At 35.9% G+C, this 17,476-nt stretch overlaps 2 protein-coding genes across 4 annotated transcripts in view; one reads left to right on the top strand and one right to left on the bottom strand.

Annotated features, from left to right (window-relative positions):
- Positions 1-1,717, top strand: part of LOC139134573 (Fanconi anemia group D2 protein-like) — a 56,888-nt gene extending 55,171 nt beyond the window's left edge. For all 3 annotated transcript variants that reach the window (XM_070701471.1, XM_070701470.1, XM_070701473.1), the window contains exon 38: positions 477-1,717. In XM_070701471.1, the coding sequence (XP_070557572.1) occupies positions 477-560 (84 nt within the window). In that variant the 3' untranslated portion in view covers positions 561-1,717. The remainder of the gene's footprint in view (positions 1-476) is intronic.
- LOC139134574 (N-fatty-acyl-amino acid synthase/hydrolase PM20D1.2-like) lies at positions 524-16,237 on the bottom strand. The gene is made up of 10 exons (XM_070701474.1): positions 15,857-16,237; positions 13,907-14,139; positions 12,456-12,542; positions 11,432-11,565; positions 9,554-9,676; positions 8,899-8,974; positions 7,718-7,858; positions 6,575-6,646; positions 5,833-6,016; positions 524-2,428 (listed from the first exon to the last, which is right to left on the bottom strand). Exons 1-10 carry the CDS (start codon positions 16,140-16,142, stop codon positions 2,199-2,201), a joined length of 1,566 nt encoding a protein of 521 aa, XP_070557575.1. The 5' UTR covers positions 16,143-16,237; the 3' UTR covers positions 524-2,198.
- Positions 16,238-17,476: the final 1,239 nt, after the last annotated feature.

The following is a 17,476-nucleotide window of genomic DNA, read 5'->3' on the forward strand; positions in this document are numbered from 1 at the left end:
AGACCCTGGGTCCAATATTCATTATTGAAACATACCCTGGGTCCAATATTCATTATTGAAACATGGAGTTTTCTTAGCAGACCCTGGGTCCAATATTCATTATTGAAACATGGAGTTTTCTTAGCAGACCCTCACATAGTTTTTTGAAAAAAGTTGACCTCTATTAAAGAGATTACGTTGATTTGTAAAAACTGTTCAGTGTAAGTCTACTGGTTGTATTGTTCAATCCTGTTCAAATTTTTGTGATTCCAGCAATCTTGTTCCTTACTTTATTTCTTTAAAATGAGCTTTCACACAAAAGTTTCAGAAATGTGAAAAGTTTGACAAAAATTTTGAGTGGAAAATTTTCTGATAGTTGGCATTGAGAATGGGTTTCTAGGAAATTTATATTGCACATATTCATCATGTGGAATTTATAGGTCTTTTCAACTGTCCATAAAGTCAGTCTTTTGTTTGTTTGTTTGTTCATTTCACAGACAATGGAAGAAGAGAGTGTAGCAAGTAATGAGGCTGATGTACAGGGTGGTGATCATGAAAATGAACTCAGTGAAGTTTATTAAAATTTTGTTTACAACATCAAAATAATTATCAAAGTGTTTGTAACACTCATCTCTTAATTGCACTTTACAGAAATCTGATATTGTTGTTTTGCCTTGCAAACAAAATTAAATGTCTTTTATTCTGTGTGCCATTGTGTTGTAATCTAGATATCATAATCTCAACTTAGCATTTAAACGTTGGTCACACACATACTCTTGATATCTGAAAACATTTCTTACATTGATTCATTGGTAAACCTTTATGAAATATTTGTAAGATTTGAATATTTCAGTTGATATTTACCCATAGAATTCAAACTTATTTAATCAAAGCATACTGTTATTATTCAATCAAAACAATTTTGTTTTAAAATATATGATTAAATCACACATTCATAACAATATTATTTACAATCTTCAGTTTCTTTCTTCTTTAATCATCATTAGTAGTGACAATAAGTAGATATTTTTTTATGTTTATCTCTCTCCACTAGACAATAATTACAGAAAGTATGTCCACAATACTTTGACTGAAAACATCTCTGTACAAAGTCATTGAAGCAGAATAGCCAAAGTTCCTTACATTTGGCAAAGTTGACACTGCAAAGTGTGTCGTAGAAATTCCTGTTCAGAGATTGTACCAGCTGTTTACTACAAGTGATTTCTTGTAACACGGAGAATACACATTTGAATCTTTGAATTAATTGGTAAGAGATGATACCCATTCCATGTAAAACAGTAAACACTCCTACTCAAAGATAAGGAGACCAACAGGGAAAATATTGAGTTAATGTATCCTTTTGATATATTATAGCTTTGCTATGTTTTTTTTTTGTTGCTTTAGTGATACTTTTGGCAATGATAATATACATCTATGGCTGTACCTGGGGAATTCTGTCAACCAGTAAATTTCTGCGTTATTTGTTATTTACCAACCCATATTTATACAATTTTTTTACAATTTTTCCTTGCTTTTGATCAAAATTCATCTTGTTTTGCAGAAAGACTTACCGACAACTTGAATGTTTAGCTTGTAGGTTCCTGTCATTTCTGTTATTTTAGTTTGTTAAAATTTAGGTAGTCTTGGCTATTCAGCATGAAATATCTGTTGAAAGCTAAACTTGTTTCTAAATCATAAAATGTCAAATAAACTTCCCAAGCTTGCTTTACCCATGAAAGTATTATTTTGTGATTTATAACTTTGACAAAGATACAAAGAGAAAAGCACCTTTTACATTTATGTAGATTTGCACAACGTACACATGCCGCGAACAGTACACAAACACCTTTATTTTCCACAGTTATTGTATTAAATATGGCCATCAAATATGATGGCCAACTTTATGTTTAATGTATACCTGTTATGTTTAGTGTATACCTGTTATGTTTAATGTATACCTGTTATGTTGTTGAACAGTAGCACAAGAATGTCCTAATTGATTCAGTTAACACAAATTTGAACCCTGGATCAAGTGTATTAGCTGACCACTTGAAACACCAATGAAAATACTAGAACCATGCATACTGTGTTCCCTTGTCAGAGTGACAGTGACATGCTTGAAGTTTGCGAATTACAAGACTGTATCATATTAAGCATTGATTGCACTTTATAGAAAACCCAGAATTTCTAAACTTCACTTGTCAAAATTAATCGTCCAATCACAGCTCAGCTGAGTGAGAGTGAGGCAGATCCAACTTCTCTTGATCTGTATTTAACATCAGGTGATAGAAAAAATTGACAACCTGTTCATAATTGTGAATGGATATTCTTTCATTGACACCATGGAAACGTGGTAGATCAGTTGGTTTCATAATTGTTGGTGAAAATCTGTAGATATTCTTTGTCAAGTTCCAGTAGTGTCTTGTGTCAGTGTTTCCAATCATAACACCTGGAATCAAACAGCAGTATCATTGTCATGTTAAACACAGACATAATCAGGTATATCTCATCATGCTCCTTGCGCATGTCTATCAAGAATCATTCAAAAATGCATGAATAAAATTCTTCCATCTATGTTACAGTAATCTTCTTTAAAGCCCGGCTCGAAATGGACCAGGATCCGGATTAGTGCAAAGTTTGGGTGGGCGTTTTGGGGCATGGCTCTGCATAATGAGTCTGTTGGCAACGGTTGCGATCGTTCGCATTATCTGCGTAATCTGTTTGCTCTCAAATCACACTCAGGCTTGGGTACGTACAGCCTTCGTTTCCCGGTTCGTTTCAGTTATGCCATGCATAGACCCTCGAGTTTTTCTCTCGAGTCTATGTGCCATGGTAATTAAGAAAGAAAGAAAAACTAGGAAGGAAAAGGAACACGTCAGGAAAATGGTAGGAAATAGGTAAACGGCGACGTCATGACCGATCGCAAAAAATAAAGGAAATTCACGGAAGGGTCGAAACTTCCTTGAATCTCGTGTATCACGATATCTGTAATAGCGATCGCGGTCAGTTGCTCGGTTGCTTGGCGGCGGGGTGATATCGAAAAATTATCACGAGTTATGTTTATTTTCGGAGCAATTGCAAGTTTTGCTCGAAACGTTTGTTAACCTTCGACTGGAATCAATGACAGACTGGGTTCCTCTCCGTCTTTCTTTCTACCTCCATGGTTATTAAAAGGAATTACATGTAAAGTCCAGCTTTTGCCGCAATATTATAACGATGTAGCGCGGAATCAATGAGTTGTCCTCAGACATTACAAGATTGGTTGATGGCACTTACTTGCTCATCTTGAACTGAAAGATTGAATGTTTCAACTGTTCAAATATCTTACAATTTTTGTTAAATTCTCATCACAGAAGTCCAAATGTAACTGGGATAATCGGTATGTCAAAACCTTACTAGTACCAGCCCTCCGAACACGACATGTCATTTCCACGTGTAAAAACACGTGTACATACGGCCGTTTTCGGGGCCAGCATATATATCCAAAACAACTGTTCAGTACCGTCACGTTGGGCCGTAGATTTGGAAGGGGGAAGTTGTTAAAAACGTGAATCGCTTCGACTGACAATAATTATATTGATCATGGAGGCTACCGCCATGTTTTGATGGTTATTTTCGATGCCATTCTCAGTGCAAACTACGGACTCTGCTTACGCGCTTTTCCCTAGAAAACATCGTACTATGGGTAAGCTTACTGACTAGTCCTCTTGCTAAATCACGTCTGAAAATGGTTCACTTTCGTGATGTCATTGCACCATAAACGCTAGCAAAAGAGTTGATGGCAACACAAAGTTTTCATCCTTCGCCCGCTGATATAACTCTAAGTTTACATATAGTTTGTTTACATCGTAATTGTTCTATGCACAGCAAATGTTTGACCAGTTTACGCCTCTGCGCGTCACCGAATGATTGACAATTGTTTGAATCATGGAACGACTGTCTCCTGAGGGCCATTCCCTTTGTTCAGAAAGCGATTTTTCCCCTAATCGTCGTAGTTTTAAAAAACTTTGTGAAACTTTGCAGATACCTGTATGGCCTAGGTGTTTATGAAACAGTCTATGTTCATGGTATGCCAATAATATATGTTTGAGAATCGTTTCGGCCGATTTTCACGGAGCGGTCTACCTAGCTATTGCCAGTTGTCACTCAAGCGCCATTATGAATTTTCAATAAGTTAGGGGCCTTTTATATCCCGCACACCGGTTTAATGATAACCATATACTGTATGTACATTATGCATTGTCTCTTCGTATGGCTGATTGGGTGAATCTCTTTTGAACTATTTAAATAGTCACACTTGCAATTTTGCAGAAACAAAGTCTAAATGAATATTAACTTGCTCTGTGCCAATGATAATGTGGTAGTTGATGCAAACCTTATCAAAATCAATGATTGTCCATGGAAACTATTAAGTTAAAGTATCTTTCAAACTAGCTCATCTGAGTAAGTTACTTTGATATTTGTTTGAAGGTCCCTGAGATAATTTCTCATACATCTATTAAAATTGTGACAAATGACCAGGAGTGCATTTTGAACATGTTATGGTACACGATCTAGAATACTGCCAGTCTGGTGTATAGTTCCTGTGATGACCTTGCTGATATGTATTAAATATTATGTGACAGTTTTCAAGTTTCTGTTCATGATGATACTATCTAAAACAGTTTTGGTAATTATCATTTTCTCTCAAAACCTTCAATAACCAGATACATGATGATGTTTGATTTGGTTTTGAAAATTAAGCTAGAATGTATCATTCAGATATGATCACTGTGACAACAAGAATTACTCTAAGAAACTTGGGCAATTGTCTGTCTCTAATACTCTGTTGACATGGATGATTTGTTTCATATCAGATAAACTTGAGATGACGCAGATTAGGTTTTTCTTCAACTACTTTTCAACACTGGTAACATTTTGATCATCACCTATCATTTTCTACAAACTACGGAATTTTAGAATTAGCCTTATTGTTATCCACGTGGACCATGTATCGTGAACAGCTATAAGGTCACTTGTTTAAATATCTGGCGATGCAGTGAATGCAGATATGGATCCTTGGTTGACAACCAACTATATGAAACATCAATGAAAACAAATATTCAATTTTGTTATATTGCATCAGGGTATGACTTCCTATTTAAAGTAAGCACATCTGAAGAACAGTGGAACCACTCTTCATTATGAAGACACAAAGCTTTCTTAAGGAGCCCTCCTACAGCTATCTGTATGTTAAAAAACTAGACCCCTTAGGACTATGTTAATTTGTGAAATTGTTCAGTGTTGGCCTAGTTATCTTTAGTCTTGCCTTTGAAGAATGACTTCCTTTTGTTTATATTTCTACTGTTCAGTTGAATTATCACTACTTTTGAACATAATATACAAGGAAAGTGTGAGTAGTCTTGGTGGCAATCATGGACTAAACCAATGCAATCTATATTTTCCTGTCATTCATGTAGTATTGTATCTAAAATATCTCTTCAAAGAAACCTCTAAACGGAACACAAAGCTGATTGTAGCTAAGTCATAAATTAGTTACCTAAAAGTCATAAAACACTGAAGACATGGCCAAAACATTTTAAGTTCGTAAAAAGTAAATAACCATACCTACTGAAAATGAAAAAATTGTCATCAAACTCTGGCTGAGCAACAGGAGGTAGACTGTGTTCTTACCATACGCACCAAATTGCTCAAAATAATAGGCTTAAAATTTGAAAAATAAAACTCATAAATATTCATAAGCACCGTGCAATTGATTTCATAAAACATTTCTAAAACTTCTGTTTTTCTGTGGTAGCTACATCTATTTTATTGTTATGTTATGATAAACTGTTTGCATTAGATAGCATCTACCTGGTGCAACAACCACGTCTGGAAACACTTGTCTTATACTCTTCACAACTGTCTGGTATCCAAAACTGTCATCATCATATGGTGATATATGAGATGGTTCCAAAAAATTTAACATCTCAACTTGTATCTTCTCTTCATCATTGACCATCACTTCATTCAAAATGTGATTATCATAGTCATACACCTACAGATAAAAAAGACAAAGGGGAGGGGAAAAGATATTGTGAGATGGACACACGGAATCAAGGCATTTGTGTGCCCTTGTCAGGTAAATGGGTAATAGAGTTGAAAATACCTTTCTCATAGTGATTGAAAAATCATTTTTCATCTTGTTACAATTGTACAGCTTGATTTAACCTCTTTAATGGTGCTGTCAAATTATTAATGAAAGAAAGTGATCAATTGTAATAATAAAATTGCTAAGACGTGCCTTTCAATGGGTAACAATGAATTTCTAACATTAGTAATTTTATCACTTTTATTGGGTCAATTTCAGCTGACTGAAACTGAAAAGAAATGAAATTGAGACGGAAATACTCTGTAAAGAAAGTGTAGCAGACTTTGTGTATTCTGTCAAACAGATGCATTGTATCATATACAAGACAGATCAATTGATGTGTTCATTCATGGCAGAGATAATACTAGTAGTTTGGGATTGTGTGTTCACTAACCTGTTAAACAGTGTGAGCTAGATTACATTGTGGAGATAATATTGGTAGTTTGGCATTGTGTTTTCACTTACCTGTTGAACAGTTTGAGCTGGATGTATCCTGTGGTTTATGGTAGCTGATGCAGAAGATGGGATGACGTTCTCCTGTAATGAAATAGTGTCATAGAAGATGTAAGAAATAAAGACGTTATGTTTACTGTCTCTATTGGCAACAACTGTTCTGTGGGTAGCCACTAATATTCACTGTTAAATCACCTTGTACACAAATGAACTCTAAGAGATATACTGGGTACTCCTAATACGGTTGAACACCAAAGGAATTACTGGTAATTCAATGGAATGACCTTTATTATATCATACATGTATATTGATGGCACAAATACAGTGATCTGATTGGTCAAGGCGTGAAAAGAACCATGGTATATTCGTGATATACCGCGGCTGGCACACCAGCGAGCTCTCAGCTTGAGCAAAAATCCATTTTTGACATTCCATGCCAGAATTTCAATACACTGTTATGATATAATATCAATAAATCACACCTAGCGACGGTATACCACTCGATTTTGACCAGTCCACTTCATGTATGCACTCGCTATCGCTTGTGCATATATGTTGTGAACTGGTCAAAATTTCGGGGTATACCATCACCCAGTGTGGTTTATTGCTTAAATATTCAATGGAACAAAAACACTGTCAGTGTAAATTAGAAAAGAACATTTAAAAGAATACTAGATGTAACATATAAAACTATTCCCTAGGAAATGTCATCGTCAGTCAGACAAATGGATCAACAACCACTTTCAGATGCTGCTTTGGTAACATTATGTGAACATTATAATCATGTTGTTGGATGACAGTTTAATGTTCTGTTGCTGCAAAAATTTCTCAAAGAATTCAAAATTTTCTGCAGGAAACCTATAATATTTTGTAACAATCCTTGCTGTCATTCACAAGTGAAATCTCCCTGACAACTAGCATGTGTTTTTTGTGGGAATTATTTGAACATTTAGGAAAACAAAAAATAATGTAACCAGATGTATTTGAAAACATAAATTACATACCAGTACTGTAAACATAACATATATGGCAACCTTAATAAAATGAGAGGATATGTTGAAGTGAATCTAACCATTCTTTATGCAAACAGCAATACTTTTGTGTATGTCACTGAGAAACTAGATGCTGTCTAAAACTTGAAATAATGATACTTACTTTAATTCCACTTTCAAATTTAGTTACAGCAGTGGTAGTCCTGATGACAGCGTTAGTGTTTTGTTTCCATGACAATACCCAACTAACAATTGGTGAAAACAACCATAGATTACTCATTACCACACGACCCAGCAGTGTCATCTAGTAGTAGAATAACAACCATTTTACATTGGAATAAAATTTTTAAAATAAAGTTAATATAAGATGAATAATTACATAAGTTAATAAATAATATATGTCTATCTTTGCAAACAGGAAGTCATGTGTTGTAAAGTTCAGCACATTTCAATAATAACCAGCTCTATGTGATTAAAACTTAGACAGAGTAGAGCTTCACAGTGCTCAAGAAAAGGCTCTCCTTGTTGAAATAAACCCCAGAGATTTGGAGTTATCTCCCATTTTTAGGGTAAGACGTAGGAACAGAAGGATAAAGCTTTGGAAAGGAGCATTTAACAGGTTTTTGTCAACAAATGAGACGAAAGTACAAGTGAAGGCTATGATAATACTACTGTATGCTGGATACACTCTTCATCATATATTTATCGTCTTATCCTTTAAAAACTGCATTTTAAGGACATATTCAGACTGTCATTTCAGGGACAGATATTCAGACTTGTCTGGACTTATTTTGAAGCTTGTTCAGTAAATAAAGTGTTAGTTTTTCCCAGCAGAATCAACATAGCAGCCATTTTTAATTGCAACAATTAGTGAATTGTAGGTAATTTATCTTTTCATTACCATATTTTGTAGAGAGTGACCTTGGATTTTTATTCGTGATTATGAAAGATAACACTAAGATTTCCCTGAAGAAAGTTCGAATGGAAGTTTATATCTTTCATTTCCAAGGCGTATACTACCTTGACATTGGTACTACCTTGACATTGGTACTACCTTGACATTGGTACATGAAAGATTGAGACAGCATTAGTGCTATAAGTGTTGCTCTGTTCAGCCAGACCAAGTCAAATCAACACTGGTCAATTGTACACTCTTCTAATCAATGCTAGTTTGAATTTCACTGAAATAACGGATAACAGATTGTTGAAAGAAATGTTCACAGGCTTACCTGAGGAAATTTGCATTTTCACAGAGAACATTGATTTCATATATGTACCTCTTTTAATAAATAATCTGTGACAGCAGTAGGATTGCAGTTTTATAGTTTGTTCATTATTACTTACCTCTGGTGCTAAATGATCAAACATTGACCGTTCTGGTCCCTTACCAAACATGTTTGGAAATGGATTGGCTTCTAATCTAGGAACAAAGCATTGGGAAACAAAATACTTGATTGAAGCTACAGTAAACTTTTTAACAATTTTTATGAAAGAGCAATTTTAATATCATGTGTCATCTTGTACTGAGTACAGATTCCAACAGTTGTTGATTACCCTTTCATCTTTGGGAAATTTTGGTTTTGAAGATCAAACATACATATCTGGCACTCAAGTAGAAGCTGATCTAGGTAGTACGGGTATATTGCATATTGTCTTTAGCCATTCTTTTTTACAGGGTTACATATTTTAATCAACAAATTGCCAAACCACCTACTATAGTATGTTGACAAAAATATGATACAGACACAAAATTGGATTTTCTCTGGGTTTTGTTCAAGACCATTGTTTGAAAGTGACCCAGATTGTAAATAACTTAAAGGTTTCTTGGTCGTGTATGTGGATGTATAGAACAGCATTGTTTATGTTGTTTAAAGGGAATGCCTTCCAAGATTTCTAAACAAATAGAAAAAGTAACAAGTTATCAAAGATTCTTGTGAACAACTCATTTATTTTATATTGAACTATCATACTCTAGTGCATAGCAACATAGTTGATTTACCTTGCTATAGCCATGGCTAACTTTCCGATGCAAGTATGCTTAGGTGGCATTGAGGAGTGCCCTGTGTTTGAAGTATTTAATACTGCCCTCACAGTCAAGTATCCTTTCTCTACTACACCAATCCTAGCATGGAATAAAATGACATATGTACTGACGGTAATCTCTCTTGACAATTATCTACATCCCATGTGGACCTGTAACATTATTACAATCACAAAACTTGAAGTATTTACCCTGTTACACTGAACTGATGGTCTGAATGCAGTGTACACTGATATGAAATATTTTGCATGTTGAATGACACTTAAAATCTTTGTGATGAGAATTTGGCCTTTCACCGGTAAGATTATACAGTGTATACATTTTGTCTATTTTAATTTACTCCATACCACAGTACCGGCAGTGTTATTATTCTCCTCAACAAGGCATTCTATTTTAGTTATCATCTTCCATTGATTCATTTTGTTTCAGAATATATTCATATGGACAGCTGAAATATTTACAAATAAGTTTCATCATAAACTACTTTTTAGAATTTTATTTTGGTCTGGGATTTATGGCATGAAAACTGGATACTTTATGTTCATATCTAACAGAATTGATAACTTCCATGCCTTGCTTAGAAACCAAATTTATATGGTTTAAGACAGCGACTGAAGAAATGTAGCAACACAATTGTGAGACAAGTGTGTGAGTCTCTGTGTTTCACATCTGAGATTATGAAATTATGGAACAACCTTCTTTTTTTTTAATTATGACAAATGTATTAATTTCAACCATCATTTTCTCACATGGTAACTTCTCTGTAAGCCTTTTTTGGTAATGATGATATGGACAGCAAAGTCCGAAATAAAGTCTTAATAATAATTAAGGCCCCATTAGCTGTATCGTTTTGCATCTGTTTTGATAAGATGGTTTGAAATCAAATGAAACTTAATGTAAAAATGCTTACTGAAGTGTTATCATAGCATGTTTTTCAAACTTTGGTGATGAATGCACAACATAGGTTCTAACTACTAAATAATTTTTGAGTAACAGCTCAAATATGGCCGTTGCAAATACCGGTACATGCACAAGTGCTTGAATTTAATTGACCAATCCATCACAAGGATTAAAAGAGTGACATTTTCAAAAACATAATTGCTTAATAATTGCAATCCAAAACATCTCTCTGAAGATCAGATGGAATTTTTTTTTGATAAGTACAATACAAAATGTTACAGATACAGGTAACAGGGCTTTAAGACACTTTATGTGAGAACAAACAATCAGATATGGTGAAAATATGAAACTCATTACAGATGGTGTAACTGTTAAAGTTTTCACATAAAGAGGAGAAGTTTATGTTCATTTTCATCAAATTTAGCTTGGTATATGAGATGTCATATAACATGGAAAATTTTGACACCATTTTACAAGTGGTATAGCCACAACATGGTGACGTCAAATCGCCGTACACAAAACATAGGCGCCTTGTAATTATGGCACTGTGTATTGTGTATGGCGATTTGACGTCTTCAGTTTGTGGCTATAGTGATACCACTTGTAAAATGGTGTCAAACTTGCTAATATCTTGAGTCACTATGCGAATGTTCCAGAAATATATGTAACTGCAGCGGTCAATAATGTCAAAACTGTAAGATTTTGTGAGTCATAGAATGTTTATGCATTAGTAATACCGTAGTTCCTCACACCATGAATAAGGATACACTGTTCTATTGCTTACCAAAATTAGCACAAAGGTCAATCACAGATCCTGTAAGAACTGCTGACAGTGCAAATTAGGACCAAGAAATCATTTGGGACCTTATGAAAATATGCTACCATTCACAAGCATGATTGACTCCATTTGTATAAATTTGGCTACTTTTAACTCACAGCGCTGTTTTCTTTGGTACCATGGGAACAACCCCATCAAGTACTGTCATCCCTTCATCCAGCATAAATTCAATATCAACATCTCTAGCTGCTAGAGTCTGTGCGATGGAAAGAGCTCCTTCAAAGCCAGATACCTGTGAGATACAAAAGTGCTGTTTCGTGAATGGTAGCTACACATGTCATTTTACAGAATCAAAAATACTGATAATAATAGTATTCCATTTTGATCAAATTTATATATGTATGTCTGATTTAAATACTTTGACACAAACTATTCCAACACTGCTAATTTCAAAGGAATCAAGGGCTTCATATTGGTGCCTATCACTAGAAATAACCCCACAAATTCAAATCATTGTTTGAACATCAAATCTGAATAAGATCAAATCTATGAGAACCTTACCTATGGTACCTATATTATAAATGTCACCTCAACCAGAGCCATAGTCCCTTAGCATTTTATTTTTGACCATTTTAAAAATTTCAGTTTTGCCGTTTGCGTCAAGGACAAGAAGTTGAAGAAAAGCTATCTTTTCAACCCCAAATATTTAAAATGGCAGATACACGCAGTGGTTCTCAAGTTTTTGCTGTGGATATACCACAAAATATCAAAAATACAACAAGGATGATGCAAACAATAGTTTCCTCTACAATATACACACATACTGGCGTACAGTGTACAGCATCTACCATCCAGCTGTTTACCTCTGCCTTTCTTTGTCAAACACAAATGGTGGTACACTTACACTCATTATTCTCACACAGCGCCCTCTATTTGGAAATGAGAAAAACGTTTCTGCTTCCAGACTGTCCAAGAAGATGAAACAGGAAGCAACTGTTTCACAGGAGTTGAAATTAGCAATGTAAAATATACCACTGCCAGTATTGGTTATGCAGAAAGGCTAATGAATGTAACTGACTGAAATTTGCAGCAACAGCCAGCACTTATGGAAACATGAAAATTTGTTGCAATGAACATTTGTTACATTAAAGGTTTTCAAAAAGTTGGCAGCCCATCACATACCTCTTCATCATGTCCCAGAGCAATATATAATGGCCGCTTGGGATTTTCCCCTCGCTGGAGTCGGAATTCAAGGGCTTCCATAATTCCCTGCACAAAGGTAAATCAATAATGTTTCAGAGATTTCCATTTTCTACTCCTGATGATTGCATCAATCAGTTTGTATTTGGATCCAAAATGAATATTAAAAGAAAATGGTCTCAAACATGTGGAAGAAGGAATGTCTTGTAACTGGTGAAATGTACACTCCCGTACAGCAATTCATGTGTAAAGCCACATACACATAAATGGCTGTTTGATGTTACACAGATTTTATCACAGGAGCTCTGACTGAATCACAGTAAACAAGTAAATAGAAAATAGTAAATGAAAAAAATAAAAAAATAGAAAAAAATGGTAAAAAAATGACAGAATAAGCACACAAGTAAACAAAATAAAAAACAAGTAAACAAACAAAACAAACAAATGACTGACAGATCAATTGTTAGACTTCCATGAAACGGACTAGATTCACCTTGCTAGGGAGTTGTCCTTCACTCAGGAGGACCATTCCCTAGCAAGGTGAGCCTAACCAAGATACCCTTCACAGAACGTGACATTTGACAGCTATTCCTACAGGGGCCTCTGTTCATGTAATGATAACTGAATCCATCCCATTATTTTGACATATCTGTAAGTGGTACTATACAGCCACAAACACCAGGATCACAATCTGGCTGTGGTATATTGGCTTTGCCATTTAACTTTGTTGTGATAGAGGTTGTGATGAAATTATTGCTGAAAAATGAACTTTTTTCTGGGTTTAGATTGCGGTATTGCAACTCAACTTGCATATGACTACCACCATCAATCTAACTCAGAATGCCAGCAAGTTTACTCTGTCAGTACATCTCCTGTTAATTCATAGATATGTATACATGTACATGTATATATATATATATACATGCAAAGCAGCCTTAAAAAGGTCTGATGCAAAACAGCCCAACCTTTTTAAATGTTACAAATCTATTTTAAACCACAATGGAAGGGGTTGCTTAAAGCTTTTTTGCCAGCATCTGTGGTGATCGATGTCTGTATGTTTCACTGTTAAAGCACTCCATAAATTTGTTTAAATGGTGCAGAAATCCAGTGACCAATGGTATCATATCTTCTGATGAGCTTCATCTCAGCACTGCTGTACCAGGAGTCTTATTGCAGCAGGTTGTAATACTGTATGATGCCTATGAATCAATGTACCACACTTTTTCTGTATAACCCATCATACATCCTACCTTTCTCAACAGGATATAACAAAATTCATACAGCTGTTCATACCCAGTAGTAATTTTTTGTAATAAAAATAGAACGTTCTAGCTCTGAACAATATACTGACATGTATTCTTTGTCAAATATAAATTTACACAATCTATTAGACATTTCTAAAATATCGGAAGAAAGGTAATTTGTATACATACCATCAAACAGTGTTTATCATCAATTGTCCCTCTTCCATATATAAAGCCATCTTCTTCCAGACCTTCAAAAGTTGGATAATTCCATGCTTGTCCATCCACTGGTACAACATCCATATGTGCAGCAAGTATGTATGGTTTCAGCTTGTCATTGCTGCCTGCTACTGTATAGAGCAAACTGTAGTTGCCAATCACTTCATTTTTGACCAAGGGTGATGAATGAACTGTAGGAAAAACTGGATATGCAGAACACGATCAACAAACTTTGGGAAATGCAAACTTCAGTTGGTTTGATTTACCTGATTTTTCATATATATTACTGGTACAAAACAAGCACTTTTTCTGAGGAAATAATTGGAGAATATTTTCAAACTATCGTAAGACTGAAAATTAATAGTAAAGTAAACAATCAAATAGACCAATTATCTATATCTGTAATTTAACATTGTCATGATAATGTAATCTTTTAATACATTGTACTTGGATACACATTGAACTTCAGGACATACCAAGCTAGGTCAACTGACCCTGACACTGAGCTAGGTCAACTGCCCCTGACACTGAGCTAGGTCAACTGACCCTACTAGTCTCTACGACAAAATGTTCACATTTTTGTCAGTGTGTCAAAGAAATTATCTCACAAACTGAACAGAATTTTGTGATAAAAGTATAAAAAGACTACTAATAATATAGAAATAACGGGCGACGCGCTGACCATTAACACTTATTTATGGGCAAGGGCAAGAGGAAAGCCAAAAATTAACGCCGAGCCCGTTAATTGTGACCCTCGAGCCCTTGCCCATAAATAAATGTTAATGATCAGCGCGTAGTCTGTTATTTCAAGTATATTATCAACAAACCCCGAAAAACCATCAAAATTTGCGAAAATTTCCTGTGCGAACGACATGGCCCAAGAATTTGTCAGTGAGTAGTGTGCCCGCTGCAAAAATTTTGCAAATCTGGAGATTTTTTTTAAAATAAGCGTCTAAACTGTGCCCACAAATGCTCCATTTTATTTTGTGGTTGATTATTATCTTTGTACAAATCACAATTTTCGTTTTAGCCGTAAAGTTACTGTGTTTACAATATTATTCATATTCCCGGGCATGAAAACGAACCATTACTGTGTATTTGTGGGCAGTCACGTGGTTCAGCTGGACCAATTAAAACGCAATGGACAGGGCATGGTAATATAATAAGCAATTCTAAGCAATTAAACTCTGCAAATGGTCACTGTATCTTAATTTCAACAATCAAGATTTTCCCAATGTATTTGGTACTTTGTTTTGCAAAGCCTAAAATACACTGGAAGAACTGAGAATGCCGTCATCTGGCTGCATCTCACGTGAATCATTTGCATTTTGAAATGTCTGATATTTTTCAACAGCAGTTTCGATGTAACTTATACATTACTCAAGGCTTTTGTTGTGATTAATGGTGAGCACTGTCTCTTTGAGTGGGATATGAAAATGATGGAGGTATACTATATAATATTGTTTAAGTTTGACTGTATACGATACACCAAAGGAGACATTCAACCACAAACCAAAATCATATTATTAGCGTTTTAACCATTTTGATTTATTAGTGTTCAACCCTTGTAGTACTTGTACCTTCATGTCCCATCCAACATGTATCTGAGACTTCAGTAAAAGCACAAATCTGTCTGCCTATGTTGTGACTCCAACATGGTATGTTTACTTTGGAGCTCTTCTCAAAACTTCAAAACTTCAGTAGTTTGTGAGACCAAAACATGCCTTTTAATGTCAAAAAATTCGAAATTCAATTGAGGAGGTAAAATAATCAACATGTCACATTTTAGAGTATGCTAACCTTTGCAGTCTATATAAAGGTTATCAAAATCTGTTTCAGGAATTTTAGCCTATTTTGTCTGGAAAAAAGTCAGCCTGTTCAGGCATATAGTCTCAAAATCATTATGTAAATATGAACTACCTTCGCGTAGAAAGTCCACGAACTTCGATAATTCTTCCGTGTTCTGTACGCTTTGATCGTAAGATACAGTTTTGAATGTTATTGCCTTTTGAAAATTACGCTTGAGTCGATCGTTTGCAGCAATGAAATCGGTATCGTATGGGCTGCATTCCTGTACAACTGGCTGTTTTGATGGGGTAGTTACAGTCCTCAACACAACTGCTAAAACAAGCAGGAAAACTAGTGCAAACAGCGCCAATGACAGTTGACGGGATGTCCGGGACCGTGGCGGTGTTGCTGTGGTCATGTCGTCTCCCCAGGCCCTTGCACAACCGCAGCTACCTGTTCTGTGCCCACCTCGATCCGTCCTCTGTAAGTAATCAGCTGGTCAATCCGATCATGCATGCGCATCGGCACGAAAGCAGGAAGTCCCGTTTGAACCATTTCATCGGGAGGGGTGGGTAGGTTTTCGCTTGTTGAAAGTCGCGCCGAAAGTAATGTTGCCTTTTGAATTACGCCAGAACAGAAATATTTTATTATAAAATTATACTCAATACTCAATACTTTATTGCTCAACAACACACTCAAGGAGAGTGGTAGGGCAAAACATACAAAACTCAAAGATGCAGACTTCAACAAACACTGGATGAAGCTGCTGTCGGGGCCGGGGACGAACTGAAATACAAAGTACAAGAAATAAATTTGGCAAGAGGTAGTTCATCTTTGTGAGTAAAGATATCCACGAACTTTTCTCTGTCATTCAAATCAAGAAAGCCAGGATTATACAAACTTGTGGATGAAAATAGACTAAAATGTATCTCGATAAGTTCTGCATTATATATCAGCCATCGTTGAGGAGGACATCGTTTGACCCTTTTCTGTTCACTAAAGTCGATTAGTTAGGAGGAAGAAGTAAACCGATGCCGGCAAACCTGGAGACTTGTCGAAATAACGACCCATGCGAACAGACCCGAGGGGCCGGGAGGGGGTGCTGTGGTCACAGTCGTTTGGAGAGCTATTCAGCGCTGGGACTATTCGCCCCATAGACGAGTGTACAGAAGCTTCTGTACACTCGTCTATGGGGCGAATAGTCCCAGCGCTGAATAGCTCTCCAAACGACTGTGCCAGAAACTATTCTGATCTGTCAGGTCACATCACAGGGTCCGGCGAGCAATATTCGTCTAGAAATTATGAATATGACCAATAAATGTCTTGTATTAAACTTTTTTTTCATTATACAAGCCTTACCTGTGTCTAGTGTGTGCCTATTACTTTACCCTAGCTATCTGTGGATAGTATTTCAAAGAAAACAGTCTATATCTGTTAATTGCCCTCCCTAATCCCCTTCATTAATTTGTTCTGCCGATCGCCAACGCGGGGGCTTATCGCCCTGACCAAATACCTCGTTAGCAGCTCATAAGGTAGTAGACGGACTTATGAGCTGCTAACGAGGTATTTGGTCAGGGCGATAAGCCCCCGCGTTGGCGATCGGCAGAACAAATTAAGGGACTGGTCAGTTTCTTCAGCCTGGGGGGGGCCGGTGGATTCATGGGGGGGGAGGGGGTCACCCTGTTTTTGACTTTGGTGATAGGGGGGGTCACCATGTTTTTGAAATGCTCAATAGGGGGGGTCAGTGTGTTT

The sequence above is a fragment of the Ptychodera flava genome, chromosome 6 (genome assembly GCF_041260155.1).
Source record: "Ptychodera flava strain L36383 chromosome 6, AS_Pfla_20210202, whole genome shotgun sequence".
Classification (NCBI taxonomy): Eukaryota; Metazoa; Hemichordata; class Enteropneusta; family Ptychoderidae; genus Ptychodera; species Ptychodera flava.

Bases quoted from the DNA above. Each gene is read 5' to 3' on its own strand.
- LOC139134574 (XM_070701474.1), bottom strand. From the start codon at position 16,142: ATGACCACAGCAACACCGCCACGGTCCCGGACATCCCGTCAACTGTCA. The intron at 11,566-12,455 runs GTATGTGATGGG...TGTATCTCACAG, and splicing joins CTCTGGGACATGATGAAGAG to GTATCTGGCTTTGAAGGAGC. The intron at 7,859-8,898 runs GTAAGTAATAAT...TTCTACTACTAG, and splicing joins TTGATCATTTAGCACCAGAG to ATGACACTGCTGGGTCGTGT.